This window comes from Oncorhynchus masou, chromosome 1, assembly GCF_036934945.1.
Source record: "Oncorhynchus masou masou isolate Uvic2021 chromosome 1, UVic_Omas_1.1, whole genome shotgun sequence".
NCBI classification, from domain to species: Eukaryota; Metazoa; Chordata; class Actinopteri; order Salmoniformes; family Salmonidae; genus Oncorhynchus; species Oncorhynchus masou.
In genome coordinates, this window is record NC_088212.1 from 7,651,674 (window position 1) to 7,678,469 (window position 26,796).

A 26,796-nucleotide genomic window follows, 5' to 3' on the forward strand; every position below is an offset into this window, starting at 1 on the left:
CTCATATGTATATACTGTACTCGATACCATCTACTGTATCTTGCCTATGCTGCTCTGTACCATCACTCATTCATATATCCTTATGTACATATTCTTTATCCCCTTACACTGTGTATAAGACAGTAGTTTAGGAATTGTTAGTTAGATTACTTGTTGGTTATTACTGCATTGTCGGAACTAGAAGCACAAGCATTTCGCTACACTCGCATTAACATCTGCTAACCATGTGTATGTGACAAATAAAATTTGATTTGATAGAATCTGAATTTAGCCTCCGACCCCAGTACAATTATTATTGCGGTAGTATGGGGACCACTGCTGTCATCTAGTGGTTAATACTACCAGGCCTGGAAAAGCAGCTCCTATATAGTTTGGGGAGTTGTCGCTTGTACTTTAAAACACTACAGCAATATTTAGTGGTCATTCGTTGTGTTCTGCTATATATACAGATAGTGGATGGAGGTGTATGTTGAGTGATTTGATTTTAAACCAAGGGAAAGGGGGATACCTAGTCAGTTGTACAACGGAATGCATTCAACTGAAATTTAACCCAACCCCTCTGAATCAGAGAGGTGCGGGGGACTGCCTTAATCGACATTCACTTCTTCGGCGCTCGGGGAACAGTAAGAGCAGCATCGGGTGGTTGTGATAGCACAACAAAGTTATTGTTTACAAGAGAACTTGACTTGTTCTATTCTATACAGAGGGGTAGAAAGGAAATATTTAATTCATTGACAAAACACTCGCTAGTGGCTAGTTTACAATGTTCGGCCCATTGGCTACGCTACGGGTTGAGCAGTCAGACAACTACAACCATCTCAAACAAATTATGACTTTGAATATGTCCTATTTCCATAAACATAATTTGAGATGCCTGTATTTATCTGTCACATTCAAATGTCACTCACGCACACACACACAGTCGCGCACGCACACACACACACACACACAATGAATTATGTGGGGCCGCAGGTAGGCTAGTAGTTAGTTATCCCACTGTTCCTAGGCCGTCATTGTAATTAAGAATTTGTTCTTAACTGACTTGCCTAGTTACATTTAAAAAAATGTCTGAACCGGACACACCTTTTTCATTTGATACTGTAACGACCCTGGGTTTCTAAGCGCGGAAATCGACTCGGCTTTTGCGGAACAGTCGATAGCGCGCCGGACTTCGGGCTCGAAGGTCGAGGGTTCGAGACCTGCTCCCTGCCTGTTTCATTACAATACTACAAATACAAGTCCAGGGAATGAATATGCTTAATTGGTATCGTAGCCAACGGGAGAGTTTTGAGCTGTTTATATGGGCTACACTGCAGTGTACAATAAGGGTATTTTCAGAATCAAGGCTTTTGACTAATCAATGCATAAGCCAGACAATAAATGAAACATTTCTGGTAGCTTCTAAACCTTTGTTGGTTTGAATGTTTACAAATTTGCCATCAACAACAGAAAAAAAAACAAGTGGACTGGCCTCTTTTGTATTCTAAAATGATTCATATAACACATGATAAAGAGAATCAACATTTTGGGGGTCATTTGTCCCATACTTCTTTTATTGCCTTTTTGGAACTGCGACCCCAAGACAAGTCGCCGCGTTGTATTCTGGGAACACACAGTAGATGCAAGATGGCGGCGAGCAGGAGACTGCACAAGGTAAATATCATGAGAACTCTATTTTCATACATCTATCCATATATTTTTTTTCAAGTCAGAATGGTCTATCTGAGGGCTTGGTCATTATTCAGTACGACTCAGTCACGATATCTTATTGTTGTCCTAAATTGTATTTGGTCCAGAAGTGTTGGAAGTCCCGCTGAAGGCGAGAAGGCAGTCTCTTTTACAAACTAGGCCAGCGAGCATAAAACCGGTGAGGAAAAGCACCGGCTGGGCCAGAGAAGATTGAGAGACCGGGAACAGCAGGGAAACTAGTCTGCGGCGTTGCTTGCTCATGCTTAGTATTGACACCAGTCTCCGGAAAATGTACAAACAACATTTACACCGATCAATTTCTGTGTATCATAACCGTGTTATGGCTACTGTCGTAGCTGACGAGTTAACTATTTCCTTTACGGAGCTGTCCTGGTTTTTTTATGACTCCTGGTTTTAGATTAACTAGATAACTAGTAGTTACCCAACTAACTAAATGGGGGAATTATATTTCGCATTATTTGTGAGACTCACACGATGCACAACCTCATTGTCCCGATGTTTTAAAGGGTTAAAAACTAACATTGAAACCGATCCATTTATGTTTTATCACAACCTTGTGATGGCTAGAAATACCGCGGAGTGAGTTATTTCCGTAACAGATCCGTCTACGCGGTTTGCTACTTTAGGTTAGCTAGTAGCTACCCAAAATTGCCTCACCTACATGGGAAAGGATGTTTCGCCTTATTTTGTGACTCACACGAAGCACAACCTCACTGTCCCGTTGTTTTAAAGGGTTATCAAGGGCTCGGTCATCATTCAGTACAACTACAGTACACCGTCTTATTTATCGTCCTAAACTGCACCATGACATGAGTCAATTATTCAAGTTACCCGGTTTATACATGCGACTTATCAAGAGCTTAGCTAACTAGCGAACAGTAACCATTTAAATCAACTGCCAAAGAAAATGCAATCATCTTGGGTTTTGTAACCGCCTGGGTACCACTCCAGTTGTATAGATAGATAGATAGCCAGCTATGGCTCTATCAAGATACATAACGTCATTGTAGAAAACTGCACCATGACACGAGTCAATTATTTCATGAGCTCATCAGCAGGAAACAAAACCTACATTCATACACTATTATTAGATATTTAAAAAAAATATGTTTATCTAATAAACAATCAGCCGCTAGCTAAATTAATTCTGTGGACCAAACAAAACATTCATTATTAGTATGTTGTCTGTCCAGACAGTAACATGACAAGCACAAAATTGTCTGTCTGGGTTTCAGTTTTGTTTACAATTACAAGACATGTCAATACCAAAAGAGCTGTCATTGACTGACATAGATGCCTCACAAGCAGCCACCTCTCTATTTTATCTGTTTATTTTATCTAGCTATTACTTGATTGACATCAGACTCATTGTAGGTATTTCTGAGGGTTACTCATCCTTGGAAGGATTGTACATTACCATCAGAGTCGTTGGAGGGGCCTTAACATATCATTATGTTTCTCTCTCTCCTCTTTCAGGAACTTGAAGAGATTCGCAAGTCTGGGATGAAAAACTTCAGAAACATTCAAGTGGATGAATCCAACATACTGACCTGGCAAGGTCTCATTGTCCCTGTAAGTGGTCTTATTCTCATCATTGATTCATGGCTTCACAATTCTCTCATGAAGGCTATTACATTCAAGAAGTCTCTATGTCCTGGTTCTAGAAGGACTATTACATCACAGAAGTCTCTGTTCTAGAAGGACTATTACATCACAGAAGTCTCTATGTTCTGGTTCTAGAAGGACTATTACATCACAGAAGTCTCTGTTCTAGAAGGACTATTACATCACAGAAGTCTCTATGTTCTGGTTCTAGAAGGACTATTACATCACAGAAGTCTCTATGTTCTGGTTCTATAAGGACTATTACATTCAAGAAGTCTCTATGTTCTGGTTCTAGAAGGACTATTACATCACAGAAGTCTCTATGTTCTGGTTCTAGAAGGACTATTACATCACAGAAGTCTCTATGTTCTGGTTCTAGAAGGACTATTACATGACAGAAGTCTCTATGTCCTGGTTCTAGAAGGACTATTACATGACAGATGTCTCTATGTTCTGGTTCTAGAAGGACTATTACATCACAGAAGTCTCTATGTTCTGTTCTAGAAGGTCTATTACATCACAGAAGTCTCTATGTTCTGGTTCTAGAAGGACTATTACATCACAGAAGTCTCTATGTTCTGGTTCTAGAAGGACTATTACATCATGAAGTCTCTATGTCCTGGTTCTAGAAGGACTATTGTATCACAGAAGTCTCTATGTCCTGGTTCTAGAAGGACTATTACATCACAGAAGTCTCTATGTTCTGGTTCTAGAAGGACTATTACATCACAGAAGTCTCTATGTTCTGGTTCTAGAAGGACTATTACATCACAGAAGTCTTTATGTTCTGGTTCTAGAAGGACTATTACATCACAGAAGTCTTTATGTTCTGGTTCTAGAAGGTCTATTACATCACAGAAGTCTATGTCCTGGTTCTAGAAGGACTATTACATCACAGAAGTCTCTATGTTCCAGAAGGACTGTTACATGTATTACATGTCATAACACAGTCATAAGAGATGCTGCTTGGATATGGTCATTGTCACACTAACTAACCATGGTTTATTTTCTACACGTTACTCCTGCAGGACAACGCTCCTTATGACAAGGGAGCTTTCAGGATTGAATTAATCTTCCCCGCCGAGTACCCCTTCAAGCCCCCCAAGATCACGTTCAAGACGAAGATCTACCACCCCAACATCGACGAGAAGGGACAGGTGTGTCTGCCTGTCATTAGCGCAGAGAACTGGAAACCAGCAACCAAAACTGACCAAGGTGGGTCTCGCACACACACCTCTATAATTTGCATATAATGTAAATTATGCTGAAATACTTACATTATTATATTTTTGTACCTTTTTTTATATAGGCAAGTCAGTTAAGAACAAATTCTTATTGACAATGACGGCCTACCGGGGAACAGTGGGTTAACTGCCTGATTTTTACCTTGTCAGCTCAGGGATTTGGTCCAGCAACCTTTCGGTTACTGGACCAATGCTCTAACCACTAGGCTACCTGCCAACCCAAATGATACACTGACACAATACACTGACATGAAACCGTACCACTGGTTGATACCCTGACGCGCTGTCATGACCGCCTGACGCTGGGCATGATGCGCTGGTATGATACCCTGATGCTGGGTATGATACCCTGACATGATACACTGCACGTGATACCCTGACACTGGGCGTGATACCATGGCATGATACCCTGACACTGGGCATGATACCATGGCATGATACCCTGACGCTGGGTGTGATACCCTGACGCTGGGCGTGATACCATGGCATGATACCCTGACACTGGGCGTGATACCATGGCATGATACCCTGACGCTTGGCGTGATACCATGGCATGATACCCTGACGCTGGGCGTGATACCATAGCATGATACCCTGACGCTGGGCGTGATACCCTGACGCTGGGCGTGATACCATGACATGATACCCTGACGCTGGGTGTGATACCCTGACTCTGGGCGTGATACCATGGCATGATACCCTGACGCTGGGCGTGATACCCTGACGCTGGGCGTGATACCATGGCATGATACCCTGACGCTGGGCGTGATACCATGGCATGATACCCTGACGCTGGGCGTGATACCCTGACGCTGGGCGTGATACCATGGCGTGATACCCTGACGCTGGGCGTGATACCCTGACGCTGGGCGTGATACCACGGCATGATACCCTGACGCTGGGCGTGATACCATGGCGTGATACCCTGACGCTGGGCGTGATACCATGGCGTGATACCCTGACGCTGGGTGTGATACCCTGACGCTGGGCGTGATACCACGGCATGATACCCTGACGCTGGGCGTGATACCATGGCATGATACCCTGACGCTGGGCGTGATACCATGGCGTGATACCCTGACGCTGGGCGTGATACCATGGCGTGATACCCTGACGCTGGGTGTGATACCCTGACGCAGGGCGTGATACCCTGACGCTGGGCGTGATACCCTGACGCTGGGTGTGATACCCTGACGCAGGGCGTGATACCCTGACGCTGGGCGTGATACCCTGACGCTGGGCGTGATACCCTGACGCAGGGTGTGATACCCTGACGCTGGGCAGTAGAACCTGATCAAATGACTGAAGAGAAAGGGAACTTAACAGGAGAACACGAGAATCAGTCAAGTATTCTACTTCAATGTCATGACTCATTTTCCTTTGTGTGTCAGTTTAATTGTTGAACTTTCTGTTGAGGTAGTAATTGCTTCTTTAGTCAAAAAGGAAAGTACTCTGTTCATTCTGCACTGATTCAGTTTCTGCAATGTCATGATTGGCTGTTTGTCTTATCTATTCTGCAGTAATGCGTGACTGACTGTTTGTCTATTCTGCAGTAATTCAGTCCCTGATTGCGTTGGTGAACGACCCCCAGCCAGAGCACCCCCTGAGGGCAGACCTAGCAGAAGAATACTCAAAGGACCGGAAAAAATTCTTTAAGAACGCAGAAGAGTTTACAAAGAAACATGGAGAAAAGAGACCAATGGACTGATTACTTGACCAGTTTGTAGCCCTCTCTCTCTCTCTCCTCTCCCCAACTGAAAGTCTCTGTTCTCCTCCCTCCTCTCTGTACCTTCCCCCTCTCTCCTCCCCATCTCCCTACACACACACATCATCCTAGCAGCCCGGGAGCAGCCCTAGCCTCACCTCCATCTTCGCAGGACTCTCAGACCGGTTTCTCCTCCTTCTGGCGATCGCTCGAGACCGTTACTAACTTTATACTATTTTCTTAAATTAAAATATGAAAAATGAAAAAGACAAGAAAAAAATAAATGGTTAGAACGTCCTTGTTAAATATGGAGAACTAAGGACGGAAAACAAATAGAAGGAAATGGGGGGGGGAGAAAAAAAGGTTTTTAATTTTGCTGTTCGTTAAAAAAAAATGTTTCAAAAAAATTGGGGGGGGGGAACAAGAAATCACTGCTTGAGTATTGTAGACCTTTCTCCTAACTTCTGGAAGGAGATCTTTCTGACTGAAGGGAAACGTTGTGGTTATCCTTTACTTTCTTTGTTCTGTTCTCTCGTCTCATCTCGTTCTATCAACCCTAAATGACATGTCTTACTGAAACAAAGAACCTCTCTCTCATAGCTTGCTAGGCCCTGGAAGTGTGTGCTGAAATGTTTTCCCTTTGGACTTCTCTGCTTCCGAAGGTGCACTGTATTCTGTGGAACATGCCCTCTCTCAGTTGTCCCTCCCCTCAGCTTGAAGCCAGCCCACTGAGCAGACAGACACACAAATGGCCACTGATAATACCCTAATATTGTAATGAATTACAAGTGCAATTGACTGGAGATGATCATCGTTCACACTCCCCTTCACCAGTCCAAAATGTTTTGAAAGATGCCCCTCTTTGCATTAGATGGTCTTAGTCTTCCTGGTTCGTTTTTTTTTTTTTTTGCTTTAATAGGCAGAAGTGCCATTCCGACTAAAAACATTTCCCTCTGTTATAATGTGGTTGTATACCCCCTGGTTCTACCGTTCCCACCATGCTGCGTGTCTTGGGTTTGAACTTTTCTCCTATACACATTTTAGATACCATTTTGCCATCTCAAGACAGTGGGAAGTAGAAATAGTAGTGACACCGTACAGTTTGTTTCCTGTATAAAAAAAATCTGTAGTGGCCACACAGCATTTACTGAGATACAGCCTCTGAAGCCAGGGCATGTATACTTCCTTAGCAGAGCTGTTGTCAAGGAAGTGAGTTTGTGTTTATACAGGACCCCACCTAATATCAACCAATCATGTCAATGCGGAGCTGTAAGGAGCCCTCCATACTGTTACAACATTTGGGTGGCGCGCGGTGAATGCGGTGTGGAGCTCAATTTGTCCTCTGCGTGGCTCCATAGTTGCGTCACACCCTCCTCCATACAGCGCCTCCGACCACATTTTCAAAATCAGGCATAAATTGGCTTTAAGTCTACTCTCCTGTCTGCCATTGGTCACACGCAAAATCAGAACCCCACCTCCTTTCTCTCTCTCGCTACATAAAAATAATCTAAGCACCGCAAACCAAATCTCATGTCATCACCAGAGACTTGTCATCACCAGAGACTTGTCATCACCAGAGACTTGTCATCACCAGAGACTTGACATCACCAGAGACTTGACATCACCAGAGACTTGACATCACCAGAGACTTGACATCACCAGAGACTTGTCATCACCAGAGACTTGTCATCACCAGAGACTTGTCATCACCAGAGACTTGTCATCACCAGAGACTTGACATCACCAGAGACTTGACATCACCAGAGACTTGACATAAATATATCATATCAGTGGCCGATTATATCCACTGGAACAAGGGACTTGGTGGACTGTCTGTCGTGCTTGGTCGGGGCAATGCCAGGTGGGAGTCTAAAGACCGGGGTGGGTCCAAAATGGCACCCTATTCCTTACATAGTGCTGTACTTGTAACCATAATCCTGTGTGTCCTGGCCATCAGTAGTGCGCTATATATGGAATAAGATGCTATTTCAAACACAGACTGGGTTTGAACAGAGACGCACAGAGACGGTGGTCCGTTGTAACGGGCGCCTTTATATTGAGCTGGGAGAGGGCTGTCTCTCTAATTGTCTGTCTGCCAGTAGGATGTAAAACAGGACAGGGACTGGAGCAGTGTAACAGCTGTGTGATTTGGTCCAATGTTTCATAATAAAGATGGCTAACCATTTGGTCTCATTGTCTGGGTGAATGGATGCTTTGGGAGTGTGATTACGTATCGTTTTACAGGGATAGTGCCAGGTTTAACCAGCCGGCTCATTTTTCAACTGCAGTCCCTGCCAGGATATACTGTAGATGTGAAAGTGTCACCACTCGCAGCAACAGATAACGAGTGAAGTCTCCGGTCTGAGTGAATGTGTTTGAATTCACGATCTAGACGTGAAACAGAAAGTTTTCGGTAAGAGTGACAACACGCAAAGGTATTCAGCTGTAGATTATGAGTGAAATCTCCATGATAGTAGTGTCTTGTCTATTTCCCATCCAGAAACAATGGACATAGCACAAAATTGGAGCTTACATTAACATCGGTGGCCTGAAGAGGCAAACAAGAAGTGTGGTGTGTAGCAACACAGCCTACCACTAGAGGGCGCCATACTCACACCTCCATAGGACACCACCCAGTTCAGCTTCTTTATCTAACTTTTTTTTTTTTCTTTTTTTAAATAACACAAACCTGAGCCAAATACTAGGTGAAACTTTTCAGCAGTGATGTGATGTCTAAGGCTATTGATTGGTTAGATGAAGAAGAATGTTTATGGTAGATGACTTCCTGAAACACCTGCAGTGTGATTGGCAACAATCGTGTAACCTAGGAGATTTATTCTGTACTAGAGCCCTGCCTGCTTATCACTGTAGCTTACTTTCATACCCACAGACAAAGTTTGCATTCCAAGTAAATTCCATATGAAGTGAACAACTTTTGACCAGATTTACATTTACTATGTTATGTCTACCTCTGAGACCAGATGGGCTCTAACTAGGGAATAGTAGTTGTCCATAGGAAATGGGGGTCCATTTGAGATGCCGAGGCTCACCTCCCTCTGAGGGGTATCGTACAAAGCAGGTTTAAGGAGCAACCTGGACTCGGGGGTAGACGTAACATAGTACATGTAAATCCGGGGGTTCCATTTGAGATACAGAGGCTCACCTCCCTCTGAGGGGTATCCTACAAAGCAGGTTTAAGGAGCAACCTGGACTCAGGGGTCGACGTAAAATAGTACATGTAAAACCGGCACTCTCCAATTAGTATGATTTGCTACGTTTCATATGGTATGTATTCATTTGTGGATGTCCATCCATTTCTTCCATTCAGCCACAAGAACATTAGTCAGGTCAGGCACTGATGATGGGCCATTAGGCCTGGCTCGGAGTCGGCGTACCAATTCATCCCAAAGGTGTTTGATAGGGTAGAGGTCAGGGCTCTGTGCAGGCCAGTCATGCTCTTCCACACTGATCTTGACAAACCATTTATGTATGAACCTCGCTTTGTGCTCGGGGGGCATTGTTATGCTGAAACAGGAACGGGCCTTCTCCAAACTGTTGCCACAAAGTTGGAAGCACAGAAACATCTAGAATGTCATTGTATGTTGTAGCATTAAGATCTCCCTTCACTGGAACTTAGGGTCCTAGCCCGAACCATTATTTATCCTCCACCAAACTTTACAGTTGGCACTATGCATTGGGGCAGGCAGCGTTCTCCTGGCATTCTCCCGCGTTTCCACTGCTCCAGAGTCCAATGGCAGCGAGCATCACACCACTCCAGCCGAACCTTGGCATTGTGATCTTAGGCTTGTGTTCGGCTGCCTGGCCATGTTAACTCATTTCATAAAGCTCCCGGTGAACACCTCTTGTGCTGACGTTGCTTCCAGAAGCAATTTGGAACTTGGTAATCGAGGACAGACAATTTTTACGCTCTACACACTTTCTGTGAGCATGTGTTGCCTACCACCTTGTGGCTGAGCCGTTGTTGCTCCTAGGCGTTTCCACTTCATAATAGCGCCTCACAATCAGCACACATACAGTAGCCCTGCCATCATCCTGTTTCACCACGTCACCTAATATTTCCGGGATATTACTTTTCTGACCCTCCCTTTTCTCTTATTGAATTAAACTCAGACATTGTCCTTTTTCCTCCATGGAACAACATACATTTTTATTTCTGCCCGTTCCCAAAATCATTTGCTGATTGGCTGTAAGGCTATTTAGCGAGCCTACAGTTAGGCTAGCGCATGAATGCTGTGTTGTGGTATGCGGCCAATATATCACGGCCAAGGGCTGTTCCTGTGCATGACACAACGCGGTGTTTGGCCATATACCACACCCCTCGGTGCCTTATTGCTTAAGTATAAACCGGATGCAACCTGGATATTGATTTTCATGCGGAAGAGTATGCGAACGTGAGTAGATTATTATTTTAAAGGTAGTCGAACATCTTGGACGCGTTCTCCAATATAATACCTCAGTGGGTTCTACTTGGGACTCGGAACGTGTGACTGGAATAATAGCGACGGGGGGAAAACGATGCTTGTGATAACCAAAGACAGCAATAATGATACGTTTATTTTATTTTTTTTAATCAGAGGGCCCTAAAAAGCACTTCACACCATGGTCTGCTGAATTTGCACAATAGCTTTTGTTTGATTTTGACACAAATGAAAATGTGGCGGCACTGACTCGCCCATGGATTGACGTTTCAGCATTGTCTCAAAGAAGAGTTCGGTGTTCAACTAGCCATGGGTGACATGAGTAGCTCGAGCTTGCTTCCTAGGATAGCCTCCCCCTTCAGCTGCTTCTGCGTAACCCCAAAGTCTCTTACAGGGCTTGTGTGTAGCTAAATGACTCAGTTTGTATTTATTTTTGAGTTCATTAATATTGGGTGCATTGACTTTACTTACGTTGCTTTTTGGTTGGAAAAAAACTTTTCATATACTGTGATTCAAAGTGATTGAGGGGTTACTCGTGACCAACGAAGTAAATAACAACAAAAAACCTTGTAAGACATGATACTACCGAGTCCTGACTCACCTTTTAGTAACCTATTTTTCCCCCACGGTAGCAGATGAATCCTGTAACGTTTCAAAACGTAGAAAACCCTCATTTCAAACCAAAATACTTCATGCAAGAATTAGGTTTTCTGTCACCTTTCATTTATTCATACAGCCATTATAGTCAGTTGGGCATTTCAGACCATTCTGCTTCTTGTGATAGCCTAAGAACATCATTAAATAAATAGTGTGACACAAATTAAGAAATATATATACAGGATTGTTCTTTAAAAACCTAGATAGACTACATGGCCATGTTTAAAATATAATATGCTGTAGGCAAGCCCTATTTGGGCCGCCCCCTTTTGACAGTTACTCTTCTGTTGACGCCTTCTTGTGTGATCAGCTGATTTGAGGTTCGTTTTGGGATGAGAGAGAGCATAGTGATTTTTGTGCTTGTCTCTCTCACCTGAGATGATTGGAAAACAACTGCCTTGTCTGTAATAAACACTGTCAAAAATAGGATTGTGCTTCACAGAAAATAGTGGCGCCGCCTGGTGGTTTGGAGGTAAGCTTGCACCAATGAAAGAGCAGCAGAGGAGTCCAATTCCAATATTTACCCAAGCTTACCACTCAGAATGAAGCAATGTATTGGAAATGTGTTCGAAATACTCAGAACAAAGCCATTCGAGGGGGCTGTTGGGAGGAGCTATAGGAGGACGGGCTCATTGTAATGGTTGGAATGGAATAATGGAACGGTATCGAACACATCAAACATATAGAATCCAGGTTTGATGCCATTCTATTCCGGCCATTACAACGAGCCTGTCCTCCTATAGCTCCTCCCACCGGCCTCGGGAAAGCCATGTATTGGATAGATCGTGTGGCAGTGAGTGTGGATATTGGAACGTGACCCCTGAGTGGGGGACTCAGAGGTAGGATCACAAAACTTCCCCAAAATGCTCTGGGGTTTTGAAAAAAATCCCATTTGGAGAATTCTGGGAATAAACAGCAATCTTCAAACCTTCTTCAATTGAGATTTATGAAACACCAGATAAAAGTTTTGGGAATTCAACAACCCTACCCCTGAGCGCGAGGGGTGTAGGGGCCTCAGAGGTCCCTGAAGGCACAGAGTTGGACTCTCTCCTGGGTGTAGAAGGCCTGTAGGGCTGGGTCCTTCAGGGTGGTCAACTCCTGCTGCCTGTCAGCCGACTGGGAGAAGTCGTCCGGGCCCTCCCCACAGCCGCCCTCCTGGGGGTGGCTGGGGTACCCAGGGTGCACCATGAGCTCTGCCGTCAGCACGGGCCGCTCCGTAGTGTTTGTCCTGTTTTTACTTTCACCCCCGGGGGACGAGAGTGAGACATCCAGGTCTCGTTCCAGGGCATGGCTGAAGGCTCGTCTGAGGTTGGGGACTGACATGTTGTGACCCATGGTGGTCAAACCTAGATAGACATCAGGCCATCTGAGAGAGAGAGAGAGAGAGAGAGAGAGGGGGGGGTAGAAGAGGAAGGTCATTTCCAGCTCATGGAAATATTAAACTTTTAACCGTACCCGAGAGAAACAGAAACACTATCTCTCATTGCATGATTGAATCCCCCGACTGAGACGAACAGGAAAATAATATCACCATATGTGCCTTAAAGGTAATCTTCAAGTGTCTAGTCTAAAAGGAACATGACACCTCTCTAATACCGTACCGGGCTTTACTGTAAACAGTGTGTATCAATGAAGAGATTCTCATGACATTCAACAGGGATTTCAGCGCGTCTCCTACCTGATGCCATGTCGTCTGAACACGGGGATAGACTCCAGTGCGTCCTTCTCTACCTGCATGTAGAAGTCTCTGAGGACAGGGGACAGCCAGGGACACGAGTGTAGCCCACGCTCCACAGGGACACGAGTGTAGGAGATCCCACAGTCAGACAGCACCTGGGCAAACACCTCGCACACCTCTGACACACGAAATGTTGTTATGTTGTGTTGCTACCATGTTGTCGTCTTGTTGTGTTGCTACCATGTTGTCATCTTGTTGTGTTGCTACCATGTTGTCGTCTTGTTGTGTTGCTACCATGTTGTCGTCATGTTGTGTTGCTACCATGTTGTCGTCTTGTTGTGTTGCTACCATGTTGTCGTCTTGTGTTGCTACCATGTTGTCGTCATGTGTTGCTACCATGTTGTCGTCATGTTGTGTTGCTACCATGTTGTCGTCTTGTTGTGTTGCTACCATGTTGTCGTCTTGTTGTGTTGCTACCATGTTGTCGTCTTGTTGTGTTGCTACCATGTTGTCGTCTTGTTGTGTTGCTACCATGTTGCCGTCTTGTTGTGTTGCTACCATGTTGCCGTCTTGTTGTGTTGCTACCATGTTGCCGTCTTGTTGTGTTGCTACCATGTTGCCGTCTTGTTGTGTTGCTACCATGTTGCCGTCTTGTTGTGTTGCTACCATGTTGCCGTCTTGTTGTGTTGCTACCATGTTGCCGTCTTGTTGTGTTGCTACCATGTTGCCGTCTTGTTGTGTTGCTACCATGTTGCCGTCTTGTTGTGTTGCTACCATGTTGTCGTCATGTTGTGTTGCTACCATGTTGTCGTCATGTTGTGTTGCTACCATGTTGTCGTCATGTTGTGTTGCTACCATGTTGTCGTCATGTTGTGTTGCTACCATGTTGTCGTCATGTTGTGTTGCTACCATGTTGTCGTCATGTTGTGTGGCTACCATGTTGTCGTCATGTTGTGTTGCTACCATGTTGTCGTCATGTTGTGTTGCTACCATGTTGTCGTCATGTTGTGTTGCTGTCTCTCTTCATGTAGTGTTGTGTTGTCTCTTATGTAGTGTTGTGTTGTCTCTCTTTATGTAGTGTTGTGTTGTCTCTCTTTATGTAGTGTGGTCTCGTTATGTAGTGTTGTCTCTCTTTATGTAGTGTTGTGTTGTCTCTTTATGTGGTGTTGTCTCTTATGTAGTGTTGTGTTGTCTCTTTATGTAGTGTTGTCTCTCTTTATGTAGTGTTGTCTCTCTTTATGTAGTGTTGTGTTGTCTCTCTTTATGTAGTGTAGTGTTGTCTCTCTTTATGTAGTGTTGTGTGGTCTCTCTTCATGTAGTGTTGTGTTGTCTCTTATGTAGTGTTGTGTGGTCTCTCTTTATGTAGTGTTGTCTCGTTATGTAGTGTTGTCTCGTTATGTAGTGTTGTGTTGTCTCTCTTTATGTAGTGTTGTCTCTCTTTATGTAGTGTTGTGTTGTCTCTTTATGTGGTGTTGTCTCTTATGTAGTGTTGTGTTGTCTCTCTTTATGTAGTGTTGTCTCTCTTTATGTAGTGTTGTGTTGTCTCTATGTAGTGTAGTGTTGTCTCTCTTTATGTAGTGTTGTGTGGTCTCTCTTTATGTAGTGTTGTCTCGTTATGTAGTGTTGTCTCGTTATGTAGTGTTGTGTTGTCTCTCTTTATGTAGTGTTGTGTTGTCTCTCTTTATGTAGTGTTGTGTTGTCTCTATGTAGTGTTGTCTCTCTTTGTAGTGTTGTCTCTCTTTATGTAGTGTGGTGTTGTCTCTCTTTATGTAGTGTTGTCTCTCTTTATGTAGTGTTGTCTCTCTTTATGTAGTGTAGTGTTGTCTCTCTTTATGTAGTGTTGTGTGGTCTCTCTTTATGTAGTGTTGTGTTGTCTCGTTATGTAGTGTTGTCTCGTTATGTAGTGTGGTCTCTCTTTATGTAGTGTTGTGTGGTCTCTCTTTATGTAGTGTTGTGTGGTCTCTCTTTATGTAGTGTTGTGTGGTCTCTCTTTATGTAGTGTTGTGTGGTCTCTCTTTATGTAGTGTTGTGTTGTCTCTCTTTATGTAGTGTTGTGTTGTCTCTCTTTATGTAGTGTTGTGTTGTCTCTCTTTATGTAGTGTTGTGTTGTCTCTCCTTATGTAGTGTTGTCTCTATGTAGTGTTGTCTCTCATTATGTATTGTTGTGTTGTCTCTCCTTATGTAGTGTTGTCTCTCCTTATGTAGTGTTGTCTCTCCTTATGTAGTGTTGTCTCTCCTTATGTAGTGTTGTCTCTCCTTATGTAGTAGTGTCTCTCCTTATGTAGTGTTGTGTTGTCTCTCTTTATGTAGTGTTGTGTTGTCTCTCCTTATGTAGTGTTGTCTCTCCTTATGTAGTGTTGTCTCTCCTTATGTAGTGTTGTCTCTCCTTATGTAGTGTTGTGTTGTCTCTCCTTATGTAGTGTTGTCTCTCCTTATGTAGTGTTGTGTTGTCTCTCCTTATGTAGTGTTGTGTTGTCTCTCTTTATGTAGTGTTGTCTCTCCTTATGTAGTGTTGTCTCTCCTTATGTAGTGTTGTCTCTCCTTATGTAGTGTTGTGTTGTCTCTCTTTATGTAGTGTTGTCTCTCTTGTCGTGATGTGTGTTTTGTCCTATATTTATATATATTTATGTTTAATCCCAGCCCCCGGCCCCGCAGGATGCCTTTTGCCTTTTGGTTGGCCGTCATTGTAAATAAGAATTTGTTCTTAACTGACTTGCTTGGTTAAATGAAGGTTAAATAAAAAATAAATAAAACTAGGCACACGTAATCAGAGGCAGCCATTTCCGATTCAGATTTGTCAAGCATTAAAATGACAGTCACAATTTTAACCATCAGTTATATTTTAACCATCAGTTATATTTTAACCATCAGTTATATTTTAAATCAGTTATATTTTAATCATCAGTTATATTTTAAATCATCAGTTATATTTTAATCATCAGTCATATTTTAATCATCAGTCATATTTTAATCATCAGTTATATTTTAACCATCAGTTATATTTTAAGTATTTTAACCATCAGTTATATTTTAACCATCAGTTATATTTTAATCATCAGTTATATTTTAATCATCAGTCATATTTTAACCATGAGATATAACACTAGTGCTCTATTAACTAATTAATAGTCTATAAACGACCTTTAAACCGAGAGTATCAAGTGTCACCAATGCCCTTATGACAACGCCGTGGTCAAAAGCCGCACATATTCAAAATGAAAAAAAGAAGAAGGAATTACTACGACTAGTGGTTAAATAAACCAGTTAGATGAAAACAACAGTGGTCATCTCATTTAAAACTGAAGGCGGGGCCCTTTCCCTTCCTTGCCCTGGAAACAACTGTTGTGGAACATGTATTCATCTCGATTAGATCACCTAACAACCATTTTCACAAAACCACATGATTCTGTGACTCATCGTGTGATGTAAAAAAAAAAAAAACGGGGTCATGTGCTTCATGACAATGAAGAGGAAGAGTTCCGCAGTGTCATCAGAGTGTTCTCAGTAGAGTATGTCTGTCAGAGGGGGAGACGTGGTTGAGGTTCAGAGTACGTCTGTCAGAGGGGGAGACGTGGTTGAGGTTCAGAGTATGTCAGTCAGAGGGGGAGACGTGGTTGTCCTATATTTAGGTTCATTTAGTTTAACGTCAGTCAGAGGGGGAGACGTGGTTGAGGTTCAGTAAGTACGTCTGTCAGAGGGGGAGACGTGGTTGAGGTTCAGAGTTATATTTTAACGTCAGTCAGAGGGGAGACGTGGTTGAGGTTCAGAGTACGTCAGTCAGAGGGGGAGACGTGGTTGAGGTTCAGTTATATCTGTCAGAGGGGAGACGTGGTCATAGGTTCAGAGTTACGTCTGTCAGAGGGGAGACGTGGTTGAGGTTCAGAGTACGTCAGTCAGAGGGGGAGACGTGGTTGAGGTTTAATCACGTCTGTCAGAGGGGGAGACGTGGTTGAGGTTCAATTACGTCAGTCAGAGGGGAGACGTGGTTGAGGTTCAGAGTACGTCAGTCAGAGGGGAGACGTGGTTGAGGTTCAGAGTACGTCAGTCAGAGGGGGAGACGTGGTTGAGGTTCAAATACGTCAGTCAGATGGGGAGACGTGGTTGAGGTTCTGAGTACGTCTGTCAGCCCTGGGGAGACGTGGTTGAGGTTCAGAGATCACGTCAGTCAGAGGGGGACCACGTGGTTGAGGTTCGTGTGATGTACGTCTGTCAGAGGGGGAGACGTGGTTGAGGTTCAGAGTACGTCAGTCAGAGGGGGAGACGTGGTTGAGGTTCAGAGTACGTCAGTCAGAGGGGGAGACGTGGTTGAGGTTCAGAGTACGTCAGTCAGAGGGGGAGACGTGGTTGAGGTTCAGAGTACGTCAGTCAGAGGGGGAGACGTGGTTGAGGTTCAGAGTACGTCAGTCAGAGGGGAAGACGTGGTTGACGTTCAGAGTATGTCAGTCAGAGGGGGAGACGTGGTTGACGTTCAGAGTATGTCTGTCAGAGGGGGAGACGTGGTTGACGTTCAGAGTATGTCTGTCAGAGGGGGAGACGTGGTTGAGGTTCAGATGAATGAACATTGGTGAACACACACACAGTTCTATTAGGTAAGACCTCTCACAATAAAATGTTTTTTCGCAATGAGCATAAGAACACACACAGACCTTTCTAGTGGTTTTATGACAGCATACCTGGCAAGACATGAATGTGTTGGTGCCCGTCCATGTGACAGGGCAGATAACCCATCAGCTCTCCAAACAGCCTCACCTGAGCCCTCAGCTCCAGCTCCACCTGACACACACACACACACACACACACAATGTGAAAGTACACACCTGAAAGATAACCATGTGCCACAAAGAGAGTGCAAATATACCCTTGGGGCGGCAGGGTAGCCTAGTGGTTAGGAGCGCAAGTTCAAATCCCCGAGCTGACAAGGTACAAATCTGTCGTTCTGACCCTGAACAAGGCAGTTAACGCCACTGTTCCTAGCCTGTCATTGAAAATAAGAATTTGTTCTTTAACTGACTTGCCTCGGTAAATAAAGGTAAAATATTTTTTTTAAATCCAGTTTGAGGGACAAATACACCCCCCAGGGATAGTGTACAGCTAAAAACACACACACCTGATGAGGAACAAACACACACCCTCCACAAAACAGAAGGGGAAAACACGCTAAAACTGTTCCCGGTAGATCGGGAACGAACACCTGAGTTCCACGTATGAAAAAACAGGGAGTTGAATCAGAATATTAAGGAAAACTTGATCCTGCTTTGGTTTACTGTGAAGTCGAAGGCCTCAAGCACTTAAAAAATACCAGGTACTCCTGAGTATATTTCTTTATAAATCATCAGACAGTTGGATAAGTCAACATAGTGGGTGAATTTTTTTTGAAAGCCTCTTATATGGTATATTGACGTATGGTGTATATTGTCACAGCTGTGCTGTGGGCCAGTTAAACAACATAGCAGCAACAGTGGCTCTTCACCTCGCCCGTCCCCATCCAAACACATACATGCTCACGTTTACACCCTCCTTTCTATCCTGTGTCTCTTCCCATCTCCTGTACAGTCTCTTCCCATCTCCTGTACAGTCTCTTCCCAACTCCTGTACAGTCTCTTCCCAACTCCTGTACAGTCTCTTCCCAACTCAATGTGACCAAGATCTCCACACACACACACACACACACACACACACACACACACACACACACAATGGTTGACCTAACCCTCTTCCAAAAGACGCTGTGCTTACATCACAGACAATACAAGATGCAACTGGCAACTTCCCTAACCACGACAGTATCCTTCACAGAAGCTGCCAGTGCCAGTATTCATGAAGCGCGCAGATCTCAGGTCAGTTTTGCCTTTTAGATTCCAATGAAGGTGCGAGGTAGCCTGGAATCCAGGACCTGTTGTGCTAACATCCCACTCCTTGTATTCTGTGTTTAGCATGACAAGGAGAGGAATGATATGTCATAAACAGACTGGTACCCAGGCTAGATAAGCACTCCTACTCTGAGACACTTTTTGAATATGGATCGTGATCAGTGTGGGCTAAGCTGCAACGGAACTATTATGCTGGAAAACAGGTGACTGTTGTTTTACAGCATAATAGGAATCAGAGAGAATTCATTTGATTCAACTAGGTAGGTTATTAAACGACACTCTCTCAGATCACACTGATAGCTAACCTGCTACTAAACGACACTCTCTCAGATCACACTCTGATAGCTAACCTGCTATTAAACAACACTCTCTCAGATCACACTGATAGCTAACCTGCTATTAAACAACACTCTCTCAGATCACACTCTGATAGCTAACCTGCTATTAAACGACACTGTCAGATCACACTCTGATAGCTAACCTGCTACTAAACGACAATCTCTCAGATCACACTCTGATAGCTAACCTGCTACTAAACGACAATCTCTCAGATCACACTGATAGCTAACCCGCTATTAAACAACACTCTCTCAGATCACACTCTGATAGCTAACCTGCTATTAAACAACACTCTCAGATCACACTCTGATAGCTAACCTGCTATTAAACAACACTCTCTCAGATCACACTCTGATAGCTAACCTGCTATTAAACAACACTCTCAGATCACACTGATAGCTAACCTGCTATTAAACAACACTGTCTCAGATCACACTGATAGCTAACCTGCTATTAAACAACACTCTCTCAGATCACACACTGATAGCTAACCTGCTATTAAACAACACTCTCTCAGATCACACTCTGATAGCTAACCTGCTATTAAACAACACTCTCTCAGATCACACTGATAGCTAACCTGCTATTAAACAACACTATCAGATCACACTGATAGCTAACCTGCTATTAAACAACACTCTCAGATCACACTGATAGCTAACCTGCTATTAAACAACACTCTCTCAGATCACACTGATAGCTAACCTGCTATTAAACAACACTCTCTCAGATCACACTGATAGCTAACCTGCTATTAAACAACACTCTCTCAGATCACACTGATAGCTAACCTGCTATTAAACAACACTCTCAGATCACACTGATAGCTAACCCGCTATTAAACAACACTATCAGATCACACTCTGATAGCTAACCCGCTATTAAACAACACTTGAGTGAGTCTGGTCTGAAGCTCAACGCCTGTTTTTGTTCTGCATACATTTTAAAGTGGAAAAATCTAAGTCTCAGCATCACTCTGTTACCGTGGAAATGGGCAAATATAAAAAAGGAAAAAATGCCTGCCCTACCTCAACTATGTGGTTAAGAAGGAAGCCTACCTCTGTCATGTTGACCAGGCCACTCTGTAATGCCTTTCTGAAACCCATCTTCCCATGGAAGTACCCATCCTTGTTGAGGAGAGTGGAGCCCTGTTTCAGACCCTGGCTCACTGGTAGACCCTCTGAGAGGTTGGCATGGAGACCGATGGGAATGTGATGTCTACGGAGGAAGAATAGGGGTCAGTTTTCCGGACTCAAGGTAAAAGCCTGGTCTTTGTGACTTAAGGAAACATGATCAATAGAGATGTTCAACTGAAAGTGCTTTTTATTCCTGGACTGGGATTTCTATGGATACGGGAAACCAGTCCCTATAGTGTCTGACATCATAGATGGAACTGCCAAACAATAATATGAGCTGGTACATGCTAAAGCAAGAGAAGAACACTGATTGGACAAAATACAGGAAATATGAGGTTTCAAATGTATAACACCTTTCCTGATTGCAAGAATTATTCAATACACAATAAATAAAAACACAACAAGTGAAACTATCAGGAAGTTACTGTATTTTTAAACCGACTAATTTATCGGGACTCTATAAAAAAAAATGTTTTATTTAAAAAATAATAATAAACAAACCACTTCAATGCAAGTGACTTTTCGTAACAGGTTAAGAGAGCATTTCTGCTAACCCGAACCCTTTTCCTAACCTTAACATAATTCTCATAAATTGCTTGGTGAATTATCCCAACTTGCAGCATAAATTCATAGCTGCATGGAAGTGTTGTGTTTTAAGGGCATCTTGTACGTTTTCAGTAAGCTATTAAACATCCTATTAGCGATGGACGTAAACATTGTACTTTACTATATGAAGCTTACTTACCTTTTGGCCAGCTCTGTCGCTTCTTTCGCCGAGGAGGCGTTAACCAGAAGGGACACATTAGAAATGCCCCCGGCTTGGAAACAATCCACTATCCCCTGGTTCCTTTTTGGACAGTACCCAAAATCATCTCCTGTCACCACCAGCTTGACTTTGGGTTGAGGCATTATCGCTGGACGCTGATGGAAAAAGTGACACAGCACAGGAGATACACTGGTTGAATCAACGTTGTTTACACGTAATTTCAACGAAATTGCGTTGAACCAACGTGGAATATGCGTTGAATTGACGTCTGTGCCAAGCGGGACTTTGTTTCCACGTTGCGCCCAGCACTGAGCTGCAACAATGTTAAGGATGTTCAATTCACCAGCTTGTGACACATCAGCGGTGGACTCTAGATATTTATTTAACGTGATCGTCTCGTGAACGTGGTAAACAAGACAATGTCAGGCACGAGAACACAAACTAATGTTCCCTGTTCGAAGTGGAAACCTGATCAAAGTTTATATTCTATGTCGAATAAAGAACTGTCAAATTCCTCTTCTATGATTTGAGTCAGCGAATCAGATAATTTGTAAACCCGGATTAGAAAAAAAACATGTTGCTTGCCCTCTTTTGATCGATCTTTGTATAGATCCATAAAAGCCTGTCCTGGTGATAGCCGATTGCCTCTATAAACTGGTTTCCAGCTAGCAGGAGCCAGCTCGTTGTCAACCCAACACACAGGAAGGCAACTCAACTCATTAGTGGAAAACACAGTCACAATGGTCACTTTTATTGCCTAATCTTAAAGAGCCAATCGCCATAGTATACCTAGAAATGTATGGACGTTTAAGAAATAGGCCTAAAATGTACACTTGTTTCAACGAATGGGAGACTAATGCAAACAAGCATCATCTATTTAGGATATGCGAGGAGGTTATAACTGCAATCTGCCTCTCTTTCAGTAGCATACATAATATACAATAATAGATAATGGAATCAAATCGAATTGATCCATAGCCTATATGTCATAATAGGCTCTAAAGAGTGAAAAGACGCGTCTTACCCATTTTCAAGACACGTGCTTGTCCATTTATGTCCGAAGCCGGAGAGTCAAAACGAGAACAAATACCAAGCTCTTCCGACTGACTCAAAACTGCAATGAAATCCGTAACCTACTTTTTCGGATTAACGCAACCTCTAGTGGATTGAAATGGTATTTAATGTGACGTGTGTGTGTATAGAAGCAATGACGTGTATGATCCCTAGATGATTTGCAGGGGCCGCTGTTTTGAAGCCAGCGCCGCCATCTGGGTACACCTCTATTGTAAAAAAAAAATATATATTTTGGAAGCTGTATATTATGAAATGTATTTATAAATGTCTAGATTTGTTTTTGACACGTCTATTCTATTACAGACACATTCATGCACACTTGTACATTATATTATGTGAGCTAAACATAACAAAATATATAGAAGAAAAATCCTGCTTCCAGGAATTGTGTACAGATCCTTGTGACATTTGGCCGTTCATTATCATGCTGAAACATGAGGTGATGGAGGCGGATGAAAGGCACTGCAATGGGCTGAGGCCATTGAGGATCTCGTCAGGGTTTCTCTGCGCATTCAAATGGCCATCTATAAAATGCAATTGTGTTTGTTGTCTGGTAGCTTATGCCTGCCCATACTATAACCCCACCACCACCATGGGGCACTCTGTTCACAACGTTTAACGTCAGCAAACCGCTCGCCCACATTAAGCCATACACGTGGTCTGTGGTTATGAGGCCGGTTGGACGTACTGCCAAATTCTCTAAAACTATGTTGGAGGCGGCTTATGGCAGAGACATTTAAACTACATTCTCTGGTAACAGCTCTGCTGGACACTCCCTCAAAACTTGAGCCATCTGTGGCATTGTGTTGTGTGACAAAACTGCATATTTTAGAGGGGCCTTTTATTTATTGGTCCCAGCACAAGGTGCACCTATGTAAGGGCCATGCAGTTTAATCAGCTTCTTGATATGCCACACTTGTCAGGTGGATGGATCATCTTGGAAAAAGGAGAAATGCTCACTTAACAGGGATGTAAATACATGTGTGCACAACATTTGAGAGAAATAAGCTTTTTGTGTGTTTGGAACATTTGTGTTTTATTTCAGCTCATGAAAACCTGGGAATCAACAGTTTACATCATACAGTGCATTCAGGAAAGTATTCAATATTCACTAATCATTCAGTGGTTCTAACAGCATATTTTCCCGTTATGTTGGTACAGAGAAAACACATACAGTGTCTTCTGAAATTATTCACGCTCCACCTTTTCCACGTTTTGTTACGTTACAGCCTTATTCTATAATGATAATAATAATCATATTCTATAACAGCCTTGTGCGAAACGGTATTAAATTGTTTGTTGTTTTTGTCATCAATCGACACACTACACACCCACTGTATTTTAGATCCGTGTATTTCTCTCTGTAGCCTACCACATTGGGGAGGATGGGCTCGTGGTAGTGGCTGGAGCAGAATCAGTGGAATGGTATAAACTGCATCAAACACATGGTTTCCATGGTTTCCAGGCGTTTGATGCCGTTCCATTTGCTCCGTTCCAGACATTGTTATGAGCCGTCCTCCACTCAGCAGCCTCCCGAGTTAAAGCCTACATATGGTTTTCATTTAGTTTGAGGAGAAGAATGAAATATTCGGCACATGTCGCATAGCTATTGGAGTAAATAACTATGTGTAAATCATTTGCCCTATTCAATCAAGGCATGTAATTCGGTGGTCTAAAAAAATACTTTTAGCCTTTTCCTAGTCAAAGGGTCTACTCATCAAACACAGACTGATCATCACATAAAACACTCGTAAATGGTAGTAAGACCTATCCCCTTACTGCGCCAGGCTCTTGTGAAACCTTTCTTCCATTATGAATACCACTGTCTACACAGTGTTGCCTTTCCCCATGTCACATTGCCCCAGCTGGCCAATGACTGTTTAAAGTTGACACAGGAGTCTATGACATAATCTGTTCTTTATACAACGGGTGTGTCTAATCGTGAATGCTGATTGGCTAAAACCGCCTTCCAGTCAGTGTCTGTTCCAGAAGTGACCGCCTGCTAACTCTATGACCATGAAATGTCTTTTTACTCTGTTCCATCTGACTGCGCAATCCACTATTTCATCAGCCCAGCCAGGCACTTTATAAACTTGATCTCCACTATAAAAATCATCTAGACTTTATCTCACATTTCTTTTTGTCTAACATTTTGTTTTCAACAGCAGGGGGGGAGATTTAAAAGACTCAATGACATAGCAGCCTGATGCACAATTAGCCAACATAATAGTAATTTAATTATATTGTACTATTATGCATCTGTGTAATCACTGACGCAGGTGATTGGTCAAGAGAATTGAGGGAGCAGGAAACTCAGACTTCGATGCAAACAGTGGACTCAACTTTCTCATATCCGACTTGACCGAATCTGAATGCGTCCTCTTCGTAAATATAAAACTGTTGGACGCGAACCAGATATGGATGGAGTCCGACGAGGACATGGTTCCGTTTAGCAGAACCTCGGGCTCCTCTGCCCGAGCCCAGTCACCCATCGCTGATCTCTGCGACACCTATGGCGTGTACCTTGAAAGAGGAGCTCAAAGCTTTTCCTTGAGAAAAGAGGGACCCTACAGGAGACAAATGTATCTTGTTCGAATGTAACGGCTGGGACTTCGGCGGTTGACGCCAATCAATCACTCGCCGGGCTCTCCTCCACGGATCTGGACTCCTCGACCAATCAGAGCACAGGAAACACAGGGGGAGATTCCACAGGAGCAGTCGTCATCCACTCTGAAAATAGAGCAACGTGAGTGTTCAAATCTGATTGCCTTTGATACCCATGCTGATGCATAGGCAGTATACATAAACTGTGTGTGTGCGTGTGCGTGCACGCGTGTGTGTCTGTATTCATGGTTGTCAAAGGAACTAGGCTTCCCCCAAAAAATTGACCAAAAAAAAAAAAAAACCATACAAAATTATTTATCTCTGTGTTTCAGAAATGTCCTTCAATTTCCAAGAGGATTCATTTCTCTCGCTGATTTAAAGCATCCGGTCGAATGAAACAGCGCCCCTCTGTCTCACTATGTGTAGAGTATCTGATGCTGTCTGGTCAGAAAGAGTATGACATTGTTGCCGCACTGAGCATTAAATGCTAAGGGAAGCCAGTGAGCATTTGGCCTCCCTTGATAAATGAAGTATTAAAATAATAGCCAATCAGCATTGAACTAAACTGAAAGGTCTTGGTGCACCGGTTTGGATTTTGCTTCAGACCAATCACATCACAAGCCAAACTTCATTATTGACAGGTCCATCCATGGCTAAAATCGGCTATGGATGGAGATAGGGATTTGGACTTGTGGTTTTACTTAATTCTCCGTACTGGCCAATGATTATGACGGCTGTTCTGATAGAACCATGAATTCTATATGTAGCTAGCTAGCTAGATGTAGTATGCTAATGTTAACTAGCTGGGCTGGCGTATCGATGCACACGAACGTTAGGATAGCGAGCAGGCATTCAAGCCAGGTAGCCTAGGACAACAAAACCTAAAAGTGTACTGTATGACAGAGTCATAGACCGTTTAGGCAACATGAAAGAGGAGAATGGCACTAGCCGTTTCTCTACAAGTAGGATGAGTCATCATGTTTTTTCTACTTGCACACAAACACACATACACACACACAAATGCACACACACGCACAAACACACATACATACACACACACACACACAAACACACATACACACACACAAATACACACACACACACAAACACACACAAACACAAATACACACACACAAACATACACACACACACAGAAATCAGAACCATGGACAGCCACATCATATTTAGCTTACGTTGATTGGACTGAATAGTTTTTGGTATCTTTTAGTTGTCACTGTATCAGACTAAGCATACTGTAGGCGATTTAATGATGTTGAAATGTTGAAGTTGAAAAGGTGCTGGAATAGTGGAGGCAGCTCCTGTTTTCCGGAACTGAGGTTTTAAGTAATATACCATGAATCAAATCAAAGTTTATTGGCCGTGTACACAGTTTCGCTGATGTCATAGCGGGTGCAGTGAAATGCCGACGTCACTACCTCCTAACAGTGCAGTTTTAACGTCAAAGCTCCTGTTTTCTTTGAGACTTTCGTTAACTCCCTGTGGTTCTAAATAAATAGTTGTTTTAGCAGTCCGAAAATGTAGGGAAACATTACCTTACTTGACCATGCTGTAGGTGGGCAATATGTGTGTTTATGCAAGGCAGGAGAAAAAGCCTGCAAACACAGTAGCTCACCAGGAGGTTTGATGACTCCTGATTTAAACCAGATTGTAGTTAGGCTTCCTATTAGATCGTGGACTTCTCTTCCTATTTTCACAGAAGCTTGGCCAGACCCCTCATCACAGATACACTGGCTGCTTTCCTCCAGTGAGCAGCAGCTTCCGTGGTCTCTGAGAGGGATCCTGCAGGATGCCCTATCTAAACTCAACAGACAGACCAGGAGGGAGATAAACCTCTCCCAGAACATCCCGTCTAAGCTCAACAGACAGACCAGAAGGAAGATAGACCTCTCCCAGAACACCCTGTCTAACCTCAACAGAGAGACCAGGAGGGAGATAGACCTCTCCCAGA

At 43.3% G+C, this 26,796-nt stretch overlaps 2 protein-coding genes across 2 annotated transcripts; one reads left to right on the forward strand and one right to left on the reverse strand.

The window, feature by feature from the left end:
- Positions 1-1,547: 1,547 nt before the first annotated feature.
- Positions 1,548-8,452, forward strand: LOC135511497 (ubiquitin-conjugating enzyme E2 L3-like). Its single transcript, XM_064933022.1, has 4 exons — positions 1,548-1,653; positions 3,187-3,282; positions 4,344-4,530; positions 6,113-8,452. Exons 1-4 carry the CDS (start codon positions 1,627-1,629, stop codon positions 6,265-6,267), a joined length of 465 nt encoding a protein of 154 aa, XP_064789094.1. The 5' UTR covers positions 1,548-1,626; the 3' UTR covers positions 6,268-8,452.
- A 2,374-nt stretch (positions 8,453-10,826) lies between these two features.
- ydjc (YdjC chitooligosaccharide deacetylase homolog) lies at positions 10,827-22,283 on the reverse strand. Its single transcript, XM_064933118.1, has 6 exons — positions 22,174-22,283; positions 21,129-21,304; positions 20,306-20,465; positions 17,712-17,811; positions 13,039-13,216; positions 10,827-12,726 (listed from the first exon to the last, which is right to left on the reverse strand). Exons 2-6 carry the CDS (start codon positions 21,290-21,292, stop codon positions 12,375-12,377), a joined length of 954 nt encoding a protein of 317 aa, XP_064789190.1. The 5' UTR covers positions 21,293-21,304; positions 22,174-22,283; the 3' UTR covers positions 10,827-12,374.
- Positions 22,284-26,796: the final 4,513 nt, after the last annotated feature.

Bases quoted from the DNA above. Each gene is read 5' to 3' on its own strand.
- LOC135511497 (XM_064933022.1), top strand. From the start codon at position 1,627: ATGGCGGCGAGCAGGAGACTGCACAAG. The intron at 1,654-3,186 runs GTAAATATCATG...CTCCTCTTTCAG, and splicing joins CGAGCAGGAGACTGCACAAG to GAACTTGAAGAGATTCGCAA. The intron at 3,283-4,343 runs GTAAGTGGTCTT...TTACTCCTGCAG, and splicing joins GGCAAGGTCTCATTGTCCCT to GACAACGCTCCTTATGACAA.
- ydjc (XM_064933118.1), bottom strand. From the start codon at position 21,292: ATGCCTCAACCCAAAGTCAAGCTGGTGGTGACAGGAGATGATTTTGGG. The intron at 17,812-20,305 runs GTAGGCTTCCTT...TGTGTGTGTCAG, and splicing joins GCCTGGTCAACATGACAGAG to GTGGAGCTGGAGCTGAGGGC. The intron at 13,217-17,711 runs GTATGCTGTCAT...TTCGTGTGTCAG, and splicing joins ACACATTCATGTCTTGCCAG to AGGTGTGCGAGGTGTTTGCC.